This window comes from Kryptolebias marmoratus, linkage group LG1 (genome assembly GCF_001649575.2).
Source record: "Kryptolebias marmoratus isolate JLee-2015 linkage group LG1, ASM164957v2, whole genome shotgun sequence".
Taxonomy (NCBI): Eukaryota; Metazoa; Chordata; class Actinopteri; order Cyprinodontiformes; family Rivulidae; genus Kryptolebias; species Kryptolebias marmoratus.
Genome location: NC_051430.1, coordinates 15,020,749 through 15,038,727, shown reverse-complemented (window position 1 = coordinate 15,038,727; position 17,979 = coordinate 15,020,749). Strand labels below are relative to the sequence as shown.

General features: G+C 38.5%; 1 protein-coding gene across 1 annotated transcript; it reads right to left on the bottom strand.

Annotated features, from left to right (window-relative positions):
• Positions 1-5,227: 5,227 nt before the first annotated feature.
• bco2l (beta-carotene 15, 15-dioxygenase 2, like) lies at positions 5,228-17,968 on the bottom strand. Its single transcript, XM_017417128.2, has 12 exons — positions 17,912-17,968; positions 15,675-15,852; positions 14,899-15,110; positions 13,002-13,117; positions 12,802-12,904; positions 11,083-11,223; positions 9,078-9,238; positions 8,229-8,399; positions 7,312-7,449; positions 6,475-6,657; positions 6,198-6,308; positions 5,228-5,743 (listed from the first exon to the last, which is right to left on the bottom strand). Exons 1-12 carry the CDS (start codon positions 17,943-17,945, stop codon positions 5,627-5,629), a joined length of 1,665 nt encoding a protein of 554 aa, XP_017272617.1. The 5' UTR covers positions 17,946-17,968; the 3' UTR covers positions 5,228-5,626.
• Positions 17,969-17,979: the final 11 nt, after the last annotated feature.

Genomic DNA, 17,979 nt, shown 5'->3' with positions numbered 1-17,979 from the left:
AGGCATCACGGCGCTTTTATAAAGAGGGCCGGCAGAGGGCGCTCTCACGCGAAACTCACACAATGTCTCTCTCTCTCTCATACACACACACACGCACAATAATGAATGTTACCCCACAGAGGAGCTCCACGACGTTGTAATTTTCCTGCTGGGGGAGGATGCATCAGTGGTGCTCAGCATGTGAGATGATAGTGACCCCAGGTGACCTGCGCGGGGATATTTACTTGGGTTTTCACGTGGCCGTGCTGCAGAGGGATTCCTCTGAAGGAACACACTTTCTGCGGAACAATTTCTGTGATTCATTATATCCTTCTTATGTGATTACATCTCTCCTTTACAGGGGCAGTCTTTACAGCTCTGCTCAGTATTCAGGTGTCGAGGAAGGAGGCTGCAACACATCAAGGAAGGAGTTAGAAACAGATGATAAGACCATAGACTTGTAGAAAGACAACCCATCAGTGAGACTGTTTACTTTTATTATTATTATTATTATTATTATTATTATTATTATTATTATTATTATTATTATTATTATTATTATTATTATTATTATTGTTGTGTAATTTCCTGTGTCTGTCTGTGTTCATTGTTTCATGAATCACTGGACAGGTTTTAATGAAATTCTCAGATAGTAATCGTTGGATGAACACCTACAACTGATTAACCTTTGGAGCCAACCCAATTCGAGATGGCCGACACGACTAATTAAACTTAGCATACACAAAAAATGGCTATAACTCAGTCCATTTTGCCGATTTTGAACAAGTAGCTCAGACTGATCTCCGACACACGCTTTGATCGCTACACATTGAATGGGATCTTAGTTTAAAACTTTGCCATTCACTATTGGAGTCAACTCTGTCTGTCTGTAAGTAAAATATCACGTGAAACACTGGACAGATTTTAATGAAACTCTCAGGAAGTAGACATTGGATGTACATCTGCTACTGATTAAGTTTTAGAACCAACCCCCTTCTAGATAGCAGCTACAGCTAGACAACATTAACCAGTACAAATATGGCTATAACTCAGTGAATACCACAGATATTGACCTACGATTTGGTGTGGTAGCAGCTGGGAATTATTCCCAACACGTACTTTGAGCAGTATATATTGTGTGACAGCTTTGCTTAAAAATGTAGCATTACATGATGGAGTCAACCCTGTTTGTCTGTTAGCAAAATGTCTCATAAAGTAATCACTGAACATACATCCACAACTAATTAAGTTCTGGAGTCAAACCATTTTAAGATGGGTGCCACAGCTAATCAGCCTTGGTGATTACAAATATGGCTATAGCTCAGTCAGTATTATAGATATTGAGTTAAAATCTTTATGTGGTGGTAGGTGAGAGTTATTCAGAACACATACTCTGAGGGCTAACAGATTGTGTGAGAGCATCTTGCAATATAGCATGAGATTGTGCAAAACATAATTTTTGACCAAAACAGCTACAGACGATGTTAGTTTAAAAATCTGACGTTTAAGGCAGCAGGAGACGTGCTTTCCTTCAAGGAATACAGGTCTTTAATTTACTGAAGATTTCAGCAAGGATTATTTGTTCCCACTGGTCTCAGAAATTTGGAAATTATTTCTGGCATATAGGGTTCAAAAGTGGACACAGCGGTGATGATGAGAATGTCTCCATTCATTTCAGAGATGTGCAAACATTTCACGCTCGATCTGTGGTTCGTCAGATCCGCAGAGTGACAAAAAGAAAGGATCTAATACAGCGTCTTGTTTCATAGACCCCTTTTGTGTTTTCGCTCAGAGGAAATTGCAAAGCCCCACAACCAGCTGAATCTGCCATTTTTCAACGTGGCTTTGCATCAGACAAAATGACTCTGTTGTGCATCGCTGCTTAAATAGTGCCCAGAATGTCATAAATCTTTACAAATCTCAAAAAACAAAGTCTCCATTTAGACGTGCGTGACAGTGACAAACTGCATAGCCACTGGCTCGTAATGACGTTTGACTGTCAGTCTGGGCTCTCGCCCAACAGGGAAAAAGAGTTCACCATTATAACGGCGAAATCAGCCTCATTCTGACTGCACTGGCCCCAGCTCGTACTTGTCCCTGGAGTTTGGAGTCGCTGCGTTATGAAGACTCTGTGAAGGCTCGTGGAGCATCATGAACATCTTCTAACCGTCCTGAAATGACGCTGCAGAAACTAACCATTCTTTGGTTATTTTTAAAGCAAAAGTGCAAGTCTCAACACAGACTTTATTAGAGCTATAAGAGTTATTTTTAAAATCAGAGAGCAAAGATTCGGTCAAATAAATTCTCACTGAAGATCAATGATGTGGAGAGAGTTTGCAGCATCGAGAAAGGCACAGAAAGAGATAAATACAACTTTTACATAAACACTGGGCTACAAACACTGCAAGACTATTTGAGTTTGCAAATGATCTAAGGATATTTGGAAATTAAAAACAATATATATGGATTGTTGAACTGACAACAGTGTAAAGGTGTTTATCACCCACCTCCAAAATGCAAAAGTGAATACTGTTTTTGCTTGTGTCTGTGTGTTTATGTGTGTTTGTGTGCCTCTCTTTGTTCGATACGTATGTTCAAACTATATATTTGTATTAATCCCATAAAAACACATTTCTATACATGACTGCGTACTTTTCTGAAAACTGCACATTTAAGTGCAGAAAAATAAACTTCTGCTGTAGAACAGTGGATGTAAATACTCTCCTTACATTAGTCCCGCTAGTCAGGTCTGAGGTCAGATTTGATTATTGTTGACTTGTACAATTCAGCCGCTCTGTGGGTATTTAATTGCTCCATTCTGACTTTATAACACATTAGCAGCTTTTTTTCTACATGCACAAATAAAAAGAAGACACACACACACAGAGATTTGCATGACTCCACACTTGTATGCTCTTCCATTAATAAGCATGTGCTTATGAGTACTGCAGAGAGCACAGTGCTGACAGACACACACAGAAAATGCACAGATCAGACAGCAGAGCTACTATAGGTTGTGGCAGTATGAAAGCTAATGAATCTGGATATAGAACACATTGTTCTCACCACTGAGTGAAATCACTTCTTGCCTCTAAAAGTGTACCTAACATGGTGAATATAGACGGTATCATTATAAATTCATAGGATATGAAATAATGATACAGAACAGATTCAAAGTTAAGACTTGCCCCTGTAACTTGTGCTGAGTAGGACAGCAGGGGGGGCTTGAGCAGCGAGCTCGGGGCTTTTCTCGTGGGTTAAATACAAGTTTAGACAATCAGGAGTTGCCACCTAGAGGGTGTGACAGACAGACCTGCAGAATGCACGTTTCTCCACCTAAAGTTAGTTATTTTTATGACTATAAAATTGTTAACATTTGTTGGATTTAGCACTGCCTTCGTGCCGTGTTCTTCTGTCTTCGTCATGTTGTTTTGCACTCGTTCCGGTCAACAGAAATACAGTTTTATTTCAGCTCATTGTGTGAATGCTGAGTCAGCATTCACACTATTGTTTTCTTGTTTATACTTTCTTCTGTGCATTTTTTGTTTGGCCTAGCAACTTCAGCTTACTGTCAGCTTTTTAAGACATTCAGGACAATATGGGCATGAGTTCTGTTTTTTGTTTTTTTTTTCATGCATTTTGAATTATTTAACATTTCAACATGTACTGAGATCTCGTCAAACCTTTGAAAACCTTTTGTGCTCATTGAAACCTTCAGTATACTCATCTCATTTTTCCTTTTAGCTACTGTTTTCCCAACTTTAGCTTTTAGCTGTTGTACTACTTCGTTTAGTTTTTTTAGCTTATGTTCTGATTATTTTAGCTTTTAGCTGCTGTTGTGCTAAAGTTAGGTTCTAGCTACTGTTTTACTGATTCTAGCTTTTAGCTACTTTGTAGCTGGTTTTGGCTTTTAAGTTTTTTTTTTGTTGTTGTTGTTGATTTCATGGTTTAGCTAATGTTTTACTCACTGGATTTCTTAGCTACTGTTCTGCTATTAGTTCATTTTAGCTTTCAGCTATTGTTCTGCTGGTTTTAGCTTACCAATTTAAGTTTTTGTTCTGATAATTTTACTTTTAACGCCTCGTTTTCAGCTTCTTCAGTATAATTCAGCAAAGTCATTCAACTCTCAGCATTCACACTTCATATTTGCAGAGAATGCATTTTTTTCCAGTTTATTATAAACATTTGGAATGAAAAATGAACTACTTTGATTTATACGTCTTGAACACAGCTTTGCTGGGGGAAAAATTGATGAACTCAAAGCCAAGCAGGAATATATATATACTTTTTTTTCTTTTAGAGACGAACGATGAACCCATGTCTTTCCGTTGCTTTTTCTTAGAACGTGTACTAATTAACCTGAGCATATGGTGCACAAAAAACACATAAATGAATGCACGCACTCACAGAAGTTAAGCCTGGCTGATTAGAGTAAAAAACTACAAACTCATTTTTAGTTATCTCAAAAAACCCGAACAGCATACTTGTTGAGAGACACGTAACTGGAAAAATAATTTAGACATCCAAACACAGCTCTTTTTCCCCCTGTATTATTTAGTTCAGATTAATAGGAGGCTGCAGATGAAACCTCTGCCTGTGTTATTATCTGTTCCGTCATGATTTATTTAAGATTGGGACTTACTGTTGTAAAATATCTCTCAAACTTACCAAGTAAAACTCTTGACTAACAGTTAGCTTGGAAGATTAAAAACGTGAAGCTCATAATATATTTACATTTACGATTCATAAAATATTTGAAACCCATTTGATTTTTTTCCACACACAAAGTGGTCTTTAATCAGGTGAGTTATAAAACAATCAGGAGTGAAAATAACCAACGGAACAAGAAAGTGTGAAGTTAACCCAGAAGAGGGAGGAGTGTCAACTGCTTCACATTAAAGTTTGTGTCTGTTGTTGTTCATCTCATAATTTATCACAAAGTAAAACAAACTCATAATGCTTGATGTCCTGAATGTCACTGTTTATATATCCGACATCTTTGTTTTGGGTTGCTTTGATCGGACAATAAAAAAAAATCACAATGTGACCTCCCCCGGACTCTCTGGAAGCTATTGACCAGTTAGATCCATTTGTTTTGCAGCCATTTCAGACGTTGTTCATTTTTATCACATTACTTTGACAGAAATTGAATTTCCTCTGATGCATTTTTATGTATCCTAAGTGCTGCTCTGTTCGCTCGGGGAGTATAGCGTTTCCAGTGGTGTGATGATGCAAAAACACTTTTACAGAAGAAAGGAAACATATTTTATTTTAATGTGTGCTTTCATTTTAATGCACTGTTCTCCATCAAAAAATGGTTTTTTTTTTCAGGAATATGCAATCAGAGTAATGTCTAACTCTGTTTTCCTACAAAGTCACATGTAAAAATATGTCTTGTTAGTCTCTAAAATGTTGCCATCCATACAGCAGAGATGCCCAAACACAGTGAAGAAATGCACCAACTCCTGTCAAAGAGGCCCAAACAAATACTATGTCTGCAATTTTTATTTGACTTCTTATCCTGTTTTTTTTTTTCTTCTTTTCCAACAGGAGTGTGATAGGCACCGATGTTCTGTTCTGTGGATAAAGTGGCTGGTTGCTGCCTCACTTTCAGTAAATTGCAGCAGGGTTGCAAAAAGTGGCAAATCTAGCCCATCTCGTTAAACACTCCATGGGTCCCAAAGGGGACCCTGACGGAGACCTCGGCTCTGCCCAGCTCAGTGAAGGTCTTGGCATCCAGAACGAGCAGAAACGTACTTTTTTCCTGGAAACAGAAGAAAATGTGTTTTGCTTGAAAAAAAAAAAAAAAGATAAAAAAATAGAAAACGAAAAACCCCAGAGCTCACTATAATAGGTAAGGCATTTGTTTTCCCTATCAAAGGTACTGATTCAAGTGTTTCAGATGCAAAGAAAGTTGAAAATGAACTTACATTTTTTTTCCTAAAAATGGTACAATTTCTTGGTTTCTTCAACATTTGATTTGTTCATTATGTTACATAGTGAATGAAATGAGTTCATGAGATCTTCAAATCATTGAATTCTGGCCTGTTCTCTGTATTTTGATACTTATATTTATATACTTTATAAGTCCCAACTTTTTTTTAGAACTGGGGTAGTAAATCTCACAACTCACAGGTCCTATAATCTCAGGATTACTCAAAGTAATGTCAAATTCACAATGAATCCCACTTTTTGTGTCAGAGTTATTGTTAAATTACCTTTCTAGGCGTGATGATTACTGACAGGACAACTCCATCATCTTCCTCAGCAGCTTCAGGTGAAGCAACAAAGACAGGCTCAGACGGATACAAGCCGGGATAACGCCACACCTAGACAGGGGAGAGATTACACAAGCGTACCTTTTACTCCCAGCTGTTTCATGTTAGAAAACCAACTCGCAACCTTTTGATGTAAAAATAAGACCTTTGATGTGGTAATTTCAGGTCCAGTTAACAATGAGCTCTATCTAAAAAAGCTCTTTGATTGAAAGGGAACCTTAAGCTCCTTGGTGTGGACGTCCATTTTGAGCAGGGAGTCGGCGAAGACGTGTCCAAAGCCACACGCGTAAAAGTAGCGGTACGGTCTCCCGTTGTGCTGCAGGTAATTGATCTGAGGGAACTCGAGGCCTCCGTACTGCAGCAGCTCATCACTGTGGAGCTCCTCGTGGGTCATGTAAACCTGTTGGGTCAGGATTTAAAGCAGAGCAGAGAACTTTCTTTTTAGTCCTTTTTGCTGTTTGGCAAAAGCCGACGCATGTCGAAAGGCTGCCGTTTTTCTCCTTCTCTATCAAAGGTGAACGAATACCTGTGGAAGTCCCAAACATTCCTCAACCAAATCTGAATGTACTTCCTTTTAAAGCTCCCTTTCAGTTTAATTCATCTGCCACATTTTTCACCAGATATTTGTTCTCGGCGGCTGCTGTAACCAGCTCCACGTTCACAGCCGTACATAACACATGTCTAAATGAGAGCTAACACTGAGGAAAGTGCTCAGGTAGTCATGACAACTAAAACATGGTCTTTTCTTTCAATGTCCCAGCTTTATTGTGCCATAAGAAAAACGGCAGACAGAAAGGGAGTGTGTGGGCCTCACAGAAGCTATTAAACGGCAATTGTTCACTGCATGGTGGACATCATTTTTGTCTGTGATAAGTCATGAAATTACTGTCTTGCAGAAAGTAACTTATCTTATTATGCCCGGTAATTGCACTGAATGTGTGGGAGAGAATTGGCTGTATTTATCATGATTATAGGTCTGATTCCTTACATTTAAACACATTACTCTGCAAATGCAGTGAGCGTATACAGCACTGTGAGCACTGCATAATCCTACCTCCGCCGGTTTCGTCTTCGTCGCCGTGGCTTTGCAGTTCTCCAGCGTGACGAGGTTTTGGTCCAAAGGCGTTTGTTCGTCCACGTCCAGAGGCAGGACGTATCTCCTTGGGAGGTTTCGGCACAGCAAGTTATAGAACTGGCAAAGGAAATTAGGGAAACGTGACAAACTGCAGCGTGTGTGGCTTTGGGAAATAAATAAATAACAGATGCAATTCAACCAGCAACAATCAGACCCAGGCATTTCACAAAATAAACACACGAAACCCAGCCTTACATGTTTTGATTAAAGTTTCTGTTTTGATTGAAGCAATTCATTCCCTGCCTTTTGAAATCAAACATTTTACAAGCTTAAAGCATGAGAAACTGACAAGTGAAAGACAAAACAAACAGGAGTATTTGATGTAATTGAATAAACTCTGTCAGAGAAACACACTAACCCTCACTATTATCTTGCTGATTTACATACACAATTTAGGGGAAATGGAAATGCAACTAGGCGAACCCTGATTATATAAAAACATTAGTTCTTTGTTTTTTTGTTTTATTTTCAAGACGTCACATCAGACTGAACTGCTCACAGCAAGCAGAACTATGAGTTAAACACCTAGCATTCCTTGAAGGATTGCATATTGCCCTCTTGGCGACTAGCACACCAAATGTTAGCTCAAAAAATGTACATTTGACTGAATTAGAGCCAATGTTGTGTTTGCTGAGGTCGCTTTGACTGTGCTGGCCATCTTGAATGGGCTTGACTTCCAGAGGTAATTATCTGTAGATGTACTGATTACTTTGTGAGAGTTTCATTCAAATTAGTTCAGTGGTTCCTCAGATATTTTCCTACCACAACAGATAAATGGACACACACACACACAGATATGTGCAAAACCTTTAACAGAGGTAGGTAAAAGTATTAACCTTGTCCAATTCTTCTCCTGATTCTCGTTTTAGGTTCTCCACGGTGAAGTCCCCAATGACGTTCCCATCGTCGCCACAGCACATGTCCATGACCAGGAACCCGTTGTCTTCGTAGGCGTTGATCTGATGCAGTGTGAACATTGGTGCTGCCAGGTACTTCACCTCACTCTCCTGTAGCACCCAACGAAGCCCCAGAACCATCACACAACAGGAAAATAACAGAGGTTTACAAATGCCTTTTGGACAAAATAGGAATTGTTTTAATGTTTGAAGACAAGCTTCCTCTCTGGCTCGGCTGATGCTATGTTGAACCTTCACTGTTTTTTTTTTGTTTTTGTTTTTTTAAGTCTGCATGTTTAATGGGTGTGCTGTGTAATGAGACGAAGAAATTGAGAGCAACCACGTTTTGAGGGAAAGGCTACACCATCCAAGTGTGACTTCATCAAAATAAATAAGGAAAAGATGTAATCGTGCATGAAGAGATCAATGAGCAGCTCTCCTCTTTTGTTATGACTTTTTACTAGCTGGGTGTGTTTCCCGCCTCACGCTTTATTGCACACAGTGAAGATGGCTGCATGCACAAGTTTGGGCACCCCAAATTGCAGATCTTGAGATCATCTAAGGTAGCAAAAGACAGCTAGATGAAAATTTGTTTTATATATTTGAAGTAAGGTTGCTTTTGTAGTTACATTTTGTTGCAACTTCAGAATGAAAATATAAAAGTTTAAAGGCTAGATGAGAAAAGTTTGACAAACTGTTTTCTTTGCTTTCATATATTTTTAAATTTAAAACACCTGTGTTGTGAGGAAAGTTTCTTGAACTTTAAGGCTTTCGGGTATTTTCACACACCTTTCCTGTGTGCCTGTCCACCAGGTGGAAAACGACGCCACACTGAGGCTCCCAGGTCATGATTTTGTGGAAACTCTTCCCCTGGATCTTGTACAGCATGAACTTCAGCAGGTCCAGCTTGATCGGCTGCTCAACAAACACAATGTAGTTCTCTGACATGACTGAAAACAAAGAAAACACACAGGAGAAACACAAATACATTAAGATAATGTCTGCAGAAAACCAGCACAAGGCTATTAGAACAGTTGAACTTTTAAAGTTAACCAGATTCAAGATGGCTGCCACAACATAAAAATGACAATTACTCTAAAATTTGGTGTGCTGGTAGCTGAGGCTGTTTCCCAACACATATTCTGAGCTCTAACAGATTGACTAAAATCTTTGTTTCAAATTTTGCCATTAACTACTTTGAGTTGACCCTGTCTGTCTGTTAGCAAAATATCTCATGAACCACTGAACAGATTTTAATGAATCTTTCAGAATGTAACAATTTGATATGTTTCACATCTACAACTGATTAACTTTAGAAAGGAATTCAATTCAACATGGCTACCACAGCTAATCATCAGTATCCAACACAAAAGGACCATAATTCAGACAGTTTTACAGATATTAAGATAAAATTTGATGTGGTTGTAGCTGAAAGTCATTTACAACAAATAGTCTTAGTGTCACACCCTGCAATATCCCATGAAAATGTGCATAAGATTACTTTCCAGGTTTGACCAAAATGACTCTAACGCTATCATTTCTCAACATAAGGTAATCTTAGTCTAAAATGCTGGTGTAAACTGTGACGGGCGATGTGCATTCTTTCAATTATCTTATAATATTATTTTATCTCTGAAGTGATCGCTCATTTTGCGGCAGGCCACATCCATCAAAGTCAGCTTCCAAATGAAGTCTTTCTTGTCTCAGAATTACCCTTTTCTTGACTGACACTTTGGAGGAAAAAACATCAGGCAGAAGTGCTGCTCCTGCACACAAACATGTGGAACTGCAAGCACAAACCCTTTTTTTCCCCCCCAACTGAACCCCCCTGTAAGAGATGTAATGTGAGTTGTTCTGAGCAATGTTTCCTCACTTGTGGGATTTTTCGGTGCCCAGCAGTCTGGTAGGACGGGGTCAGAGATGTGATCAGGGAACTGGTGCAGCACAAAAACCAAATGAGGCAACGGCGTGTTAAATCAAGGAGCAAAGTCTAATTTGTTTTAACAGACTGGCACTGGCTCTGTGTTTGATTTTTAATGGCTACTCTGTTGTCCTTCTGGGCATCTGTGAGTTATAATACAACCTGACTCTTCTAGATTTGCCAGCAGACAGCCTTCTTTACCACCTCAGCCTCCACGTTAAGCATCTGATACTGGTGACTTTACCGAGATCCATGTTTATGTGTTTGTTTACCAGACAGATTAGTTCTCCCAGCAGAAATCTTGTTGCCGCAGAGACTTTTCTTTTGGAGAACTCCCACAAAGAGAATAACTTATTCTGCCAAATATAGCCATGCACAAGTGATCGTCAGAGCTGATTTATAGATAGAGAGGCAACAACATGCACAGACAAGTAAACATGAAATTACAACCGGATAAACGAAAAACTAGACAGAAAATGTGTGTATTATAGCAATCATTTAGTCAGGGAAGAAGCTTAAACAGAAAATGTCTATTGGGATTTAGACTTAAATTTTTTTTTGGCGAGACATAAAAAAGTAAGGAGTTCCACATGTGAGTTGGAGTCAGAGTTGGAGAGGGAGACAGTTATAGCTGAGGAAAAAGGCAAAGGACAAAATAACCATAAATGACAAAAATAAAAATAAAAAAAGAAGCCAGACAAGAAGAGAATTTAAACATAATGGATATAAAATGGTTCTGTGAAGCAGATTCGCTCTGTGAAAGCAAAAAAGTAAAAATCGAAGCAGAATTTATTGATTTTAATCCAGTAATACATCCGGCATGCAGACAACCTAACGGGTGTGCTGCTTGTTATGCTGAGACGTGTATCTCACCAAAGCTGTGGTAATAGGACGGTTTTCTGGATTCAGCTGCACGGATGGAGCAGATCACTTCGGCTCCGGTGAGGTCAGCTGCATCCGTCTTTGCTGCCTCGCTCTCAGGGGGAGGGACACGGATAATGTTGTAGAAAAAACCTAGAGGAAAACACACTGTGTGGTCATGCTGTTGTATTTGTTAGAACAGAAAAAAGTTTATTAGCTTGCAAGCCTTTTTTTTTTTCATTTTAGCCTAATGCTCATTTACATGGTGGCACCTGCCATTATTTTGAATGTGGATGTGCAAAAGTTTTGTTCTAGTTGTTTACATGAATAAAAAATAAACAAGAAAACTGATATTACACTAACAGTCTTTAAAACAAAGTTGCACAGGGTATAAAGGAAAGAGTGCAAATGAAATGAGAGAATCATCAGATGCTCTTAGTTTGAGATCAGACTCAAACTAAGAGCAACCGTTTAAGGGTTTGAGGTTTTGTGGAAAGGTTATGAATAAGTAATATGTTACCTGTTGTGGATAGCTCTTAGAACCACCGCAAAGCTAACAGTTAGTCAGAGCAGGGTCAAGATGAAAGTAGATTGCTGCTGTCATTAAAACAAGTCATATCTTAAATATTTCAAGATAGTTCATTTAGCCATTTATTCATGCGCCACGGAGGTAACAGGTCCAGGAGGGAAACCCAAACACACCTATCTCCAGGGACACTCCCCAGCACTTCTTGGGGATCTCAGGGCATTTTCAGGCCAGCAAATATATATAATCTCTCCACTCAGTTCTGTGTTTACCCTGGTATTTTCTCTGTGCCTGGAAAACCTCTAGCGGGAAGCACCCAGGAGGCAGTGTTTGAACCATCTCACTCCTTTCGATGCATAGAAGCAGCCTCTTTACTTCTTGCTCCTCCTGGATAATGGAGCACCTCACCTTATAGTACCTCTAAAGCTGAGCCCTGCTACCCTATAAAAAAAGGTAATATTAGCCGCTTGTATCCAGGATCTCATTCTTTTGGTCATGAGCCATACCTCATGATCGTAGGCGAGGGTTGGAATTTAGACAGACCAGTAAATTGAAAAAAAGTGTCTTGCTCTGGCGGAGTCCAACCTGCAACAGTAACAGATTTGACTGTTTTCTGAGGATGTGACACAGCTCTTGCTTTGGTTACACAGGACCTGGATAGGCTTTAGAAGTGATCCCAGAAACTCAGTTTTCAAAGTATCCCACAAAGGAAACGTTGTTGTTAGCTTTCTCCAGATTCACAAAGCACTGGAGAGTCAAATTCTCATGATTGTAGTGGTTTGTATGTTTATTCCATCAGAAATAATGTGATTACTCAGGTTGCACCAGAAGGGCTACAGCTAGCAGCTGCTGCAGTTATTTGCACTTGCAAATAACCATAGAGTTCACATAAGCTGCTATGAATTTACTGAGTGGGCTTGTTTTAAGATGTAAGCAATTTACTTTGGTGTTAGCTCCACTAAAATAGCCATTAGCTCATGAGTCTAGTCAGAACTATACTCACCAAAGTCATTCAGAGATCTATCCACAACAGGTAAGATATTAATTGTTTAAGAGCTTTCCACAAAACTCTACTTCATAAGATCTAAACTGTCAGTTTAAGTGTTGTAAAAGTATGAGAACTGTTTTTTGTTGTTGTTGTTTTAGAAATCGTACAGATGGTTAAAGACAAGTAAGAATTTGTATAAACATAAAGACAAAGTTACCACTTTTTCCATAAGAATTGCCCATGTTGTACGCTGCCCCTTCTCTGTCATAGTGTGGGTGAGCTGTAGCTGAGCTGACAGCAATATACTGACTCCAGTCCACCTTACAATGAAAAAAAACACAATAAAACCATTTAATAAAATGTTTAATGTCTGACTTCTCAGCTAAAAGCGTAAAAAAAATAACCTTTCTGACTCACCTTGTCTTTTGTCTCCAGGGTTTGTGGATCCACTTTTCTCATGTAGTTGGTTTCTGTGCTCACATAATAGTCTCCCTTGTACTTGACGAAGTTCACATTAGCATTATCTGTGGCTTCTGTTCACACAGACAGGTCAAGAACATATAGCTTCAGTAAAATTCACCTTTCTCACAGTTATTACTGGAAAATACTGTAAAATCTTTTTTTAACCCTCTTTAATTCTTTATAAGTTTAAAGCCATGATCCACATTGATCTTTTATTCACAATATATACACACATGAATATAGATTTGTGTTCCCTTTAGCTGAATGAAAAAAAAACATAGTAGCTTTTATGAGTTTGTGAAAACCTTTCATAATATCTAACATATGCTCACAAAAAAGAAAAGTAGCATGTACTGAAAACTTTGTCTCTATTTGTTTGATTTTTAGAATTTTAAAACAACCCCTGATGACGTGTAAACATGAAAACTATGTACTTCTAGTCGATGTGCACAGAAGCTCAAGGATGGGCTCAGAAACAAAATAGCTCAACATATAGTTGAAATTAATAATTCAGATCTTTTGAAAAAGAGGTTCTGTGGAAAGGCTTTGAACAAAAATATCTTACTTGTTCTAGATACTTCTATGGACAAGCTCAGTTTGGAGAAATAGAGTTTATTTCTGACAAGATTGATGTGCTAACGTCTTGTCTGAGCAGGGCCACAACCTAAGTGGATTGCTGCCATCTTAGACCAGCTCCAACATCAAACATTTCACACATTTAAAAAAAAAAAAAAACATTTTTTTACATATAATTCTGTTTATTTGTAAATACAAATAGTGGTGGTGACAGCTAGCTGTAGTGCTACAAGTGCAGTTTGGGAAGATTTAAAAAGGGTTTCATATTTTTGTCAGAATAGCAGTGTAATGGAAAATTAAGGATGATGTAAAGACTTATTTAAAAAATAAAGTCTATGCAATGAGTTGCTGTGAAGTGTTTGAAATAGAAGTTGTTTTAAGTTGCCGGCGATCTAATTTGCTCTTGGCTCAATTCTCAGTTCTAACTAGCTTGTCAATCTGATCGCTCTATTTCTATCTTCAACAGGTAAGATATAAATTGTTCATAACCTTTCCTCAAGACCCCACTTCCAGAAATGTGGAATCTCCTTTTAAGTTTCCAGCCTGGCAACGTTTCATCAGGATTGTGTTTTGCGTTACTACACCAGCCTCTGGAAACAAGACACTTAAGATAAGTGCTGTTTACTTTGATGTTTACCTGAGAAACTTTTATTGAAACACCAAAAATGACAAACAAACAGGTTAGGGTAAGGTTATAAGACCTTATAAGACTCAGCATTTTATTGAAACTAAACTTTGCTCATAATAGACACAAACAGGGGTCAGATATGGTTAGAGATTAATAAAAATGCGATCTAAAAATGCACCACAGGAAAAATGAAGGAGAAGGAACAAGGATTCAAAGAGGAATAAAGACTGGACAGACTTTTACTCTGTTAGATCTCAGAGGAAAAAAATCCAGATGTAAGACATATTGCCTTTTGCTGTTGGACTCAGCAGCTTAGTTTTACTGTGTTGTGTTGTGTTGGATTTTCTTTTGATTCAATAGTGATTATTTATCACTATTATCAAACTACGCATTATTATTATTGTTTTTTTAGGTCTTATAACCTTACCCTAACCTGTTTGTTTGTCATTTTTGGTGTATTCTATCTTATATTCCCATGTGTAGCTTCGCAGAGCGCAGACCATGACTTGTTTCTACAACTGAAGTCTTTTCATCCCTAGAGAGTAAAGAACTGCTACAGTCTAGTGTTGCTTCACTAAAACACTGTTCAGTGGTTGGTGCTGTGTGATTTACATAAAATTGTGATGTCAGTAAAGAACACATACGTACTTGGACTCTGAAAGCGGGACAAGAAGCGTGCAAAAATGTTCTTGCAGGGGTCAGGCGTCGCTATCGTCCCGAACTCCGAAACCACGATGCGGTTCTTCTCAGAGTTGCAGACGTAGGAGTCACTTCGTACGAAGCGGCTGCTGTAAGTTACTTTGCCCTCACAGATGTGAAACCGGTGCATCAGGGCCATACCATCAAACCAGTGGTTGTATCTGAGAGAGAGAGAGAGAGAGAGAGAGAAAACTATTTTAGAACACAGCTTGTTTGAGGTAAACTAAAGGGTATTATAAAATCTCTGTGAGAAAATGTTTTGAAAATAATAACTATATTCCTGAATTTTATTAAAAAGTAACAATCCTCGAGGAAATACGTGTCACCTGTTTTGAACATAAATGTTTGATCTGTTCGTATTTGAAGTTGGAGATGACTTTCAGCTAATGTTACACCAGATTTTAGCTGAATATCTGTTGACTGCTTTATAGCTATTTATGTGTCGTACAAGATTGATTAGTTGTGGCATATATCCTGAATTGGGTTGACTTCAAAAGTTAGTCTGTAGTAGATGTACACTGATTGGTTAATTTCTCGGAGCTTTAGTAAAATATGTCCAGTGGTTCATGAGACATTACCCTAACAGACAAACAAACCAGCAACTAAACTAGCATTTGCATCAGGTGATAACAAACACTTTGATGATAAAACCTTCAGTGTACATTACCGATAAAACTAAGTGAACCTGAGCGCTGAATAGAAAGTTCATTGTGTTCATGAAATACCTGTCCTCCCCAAACTCAAATTTCCCAGGACCATTTCTTAGAAAGCTGCCATTGATCCAGGTTGGAATAGTTCCTTTGATGGTAGTGGGGATGGGGTCAGGGGTTTCCTCCACAGAACTCACCGAAGGCGCCAAACTCTCCAGACCACTGGCCTGCGGACATCGCTCCCTGCTGGATACTGAGAGAGAAAAGAAGAAGAAAAGCACAGAAAACTAATCAAAACTCGGCATGAGGACAGAGTTGAGAGAAACCTATGTCTCGAGCTCAGAGCGCCACACTTTTCTGACAAACTCTCTTCAGCTCTCAAAAATCGTATGCAGTAAATGCTGACATGTTGCTGCAAAGATTTTATATATTTGAAACTTTGAAGTGTTGATGAGGAAGTGATATGAGATTCTACATAAAAACCTGTGTGATCTGTGCAAATTATGTGGCGCAAAAGTGACTACAGTTAGTGTATGGTGTGAATCTGTAGAAAATATTTTATTGTTTTCATTATTCCTCGTTGCCAAAAGGCAAAGGTGGACCAATAATGTTTTTACTCGTGTCTGTGCGTGTCTGTCTGCTACCAAAATACCTCATGAAGGACCAGATGGATTTTAATTAAACCTTCAGGAAATAATCATTGGATGTACATCTGCAACTGATTAACTTTTGGAGTCAACTAAGTTCAAGATGGCTGCCACAGCTAATCAATATAAGCCAACACAAAAATAACTATAAGTCAGTCAGTTTTAGAGATACTGAGCTAAAATTTGATGTGGTTGTAGCTGAGAGTCATTCACAGCATGCACTCTGAGTGTGGCATCTTGCAAAATTGCATGAGTTTGAGCATAGGGTTATTTTTTTAAGGTTTGTCCAAAATGGCTACAAATCTGTTGTTTCTAAACATAAGATGATCTTATTCTAAGGTTTCTGTAAAACACCATCTGTTCTGTTGTTGGACAAAAGTTTTTTTTATCAACATCCCTGCTCATTGACTATCTTGTCACCCAACAAGAATCACACACTCACCATGTCCTGTCTTTTTTTTTATTCAGTTACCAATTCACATTAATGACTTTGCATCTCGCTACAACATTGCGGCTATAAAATATGTATGAGCGTTACGTGATTAGCAAACGCAAACTGCTGATGTCCAAAAGCGAGGCCTCGTGCTGAGCTCAGGTTAGAATATCCCAATTTTTCAAACTGTGTAAACATTATTGCAACCAATCAGGATCTTGTTCATTCTCCTGACACAGGTAGGAAAAAAAAATAAGACAATAAAAATGAGAATGTGCAGCAGAGAGATAACCACTGCGGGCTTTAATGGTCTTATAAAATGTTGACTTGAGTTTGAGTGTGATTACTGCAGCACTGCAAATGATGCCTGAAAGTGTTCTGGATGGTGGTTCTGATGTGGTCAAAACTGAATCTTTTTGCAAATGGCAGTAACATTTACAGCCTCAGAGATGTGGGGGAAAATGAGTCAGAAATGTAAGTTTTTTTTATATCATTTGTTTATGGGGAATCACAGTTGTAACATTGGTTTATTTAAGAAGCTGTTTTCCATTTGCACCAACATCATTTCAGTCTATCTGTTTTTTCTACCCTGCACATCTCTTTCCACTCTGTTTCTTTCATTTTTATCGTGTCAAGGACTTGTCAGTGATTCTTTTCAGTGAACGACCAAAAATGACTAAAAGCTGTTAATGAGACATTGTGCAAATTCTAACACCAGCTCTGATTCAGCAGGAGTTCATGAAACGGGAATAATGGAGAACGCCAACATGTCTGATTGTAACTGCAGCTCTGATTTTTAGAGCTCTTGAAATGCAACAAAATACCTTTGTGACTTGCTGGAGAGTCTCTGCGTGCACTGCTATGTGTTTTGTGTATAACCGAGACAGTTTTGATGCTTTTAAACTGTTTGTTTTGGTTTGATATGCACAGACAAACCAGTGGTGTGTATCTCTTTTATTGAATTTTTGTGCTTGATTCAGTCAGCCAAGCAAATCAAGTTAGCTTAAAGCAGTTACACAGTTTCATCTTCATGCAATAATATAAATCACCAGCTGTTTTAAAAAAGTAATACCAGCTGGCTATTTTCCTTTTAAAACATTTAAATCTTCTGTATGTTTAGACAGATTTTACATGTCTGTCTAAACATAGCTTTGTGCCATTTTATTCTCCAGAAATGCATGTGAAGATGTGCATGTTCTCTGGCTACATATCAGAAAGAAGCATTTACTCACGACTGTGTGTCTGAGGCTCGGCGGTCCTGGACATGGCTGCTCGTGCTGCTCGATCAAAGAAGCATGCA

What these genes read in the sequence shown, in the direction of transcription:
- bco2l (XM_017417128.2), bottom strand. Translation starts at nt 17,945, where the DNA reads ATGTCCAGGACCGCCGAGCCTCAGACACACAGTC. An exon ending in TTTGAGTTTGGGGAGGACAG is followed by an intron (nt 15,111 to 15,674) that starts GTATTTCATGAA and finishes TCTCTCTCTCAG; the next exon opens with ATACAACCACTGGTTTGATG. An exon ending in CAGGAGAAGAATTGGACAAG is followed by an intron (nt 7,450 to 8,228) that starts GTTAATACTTTT and finishes TTCCTTTGCCAG; the next exon opens with TTCTATAACTTGCTGTGCCG.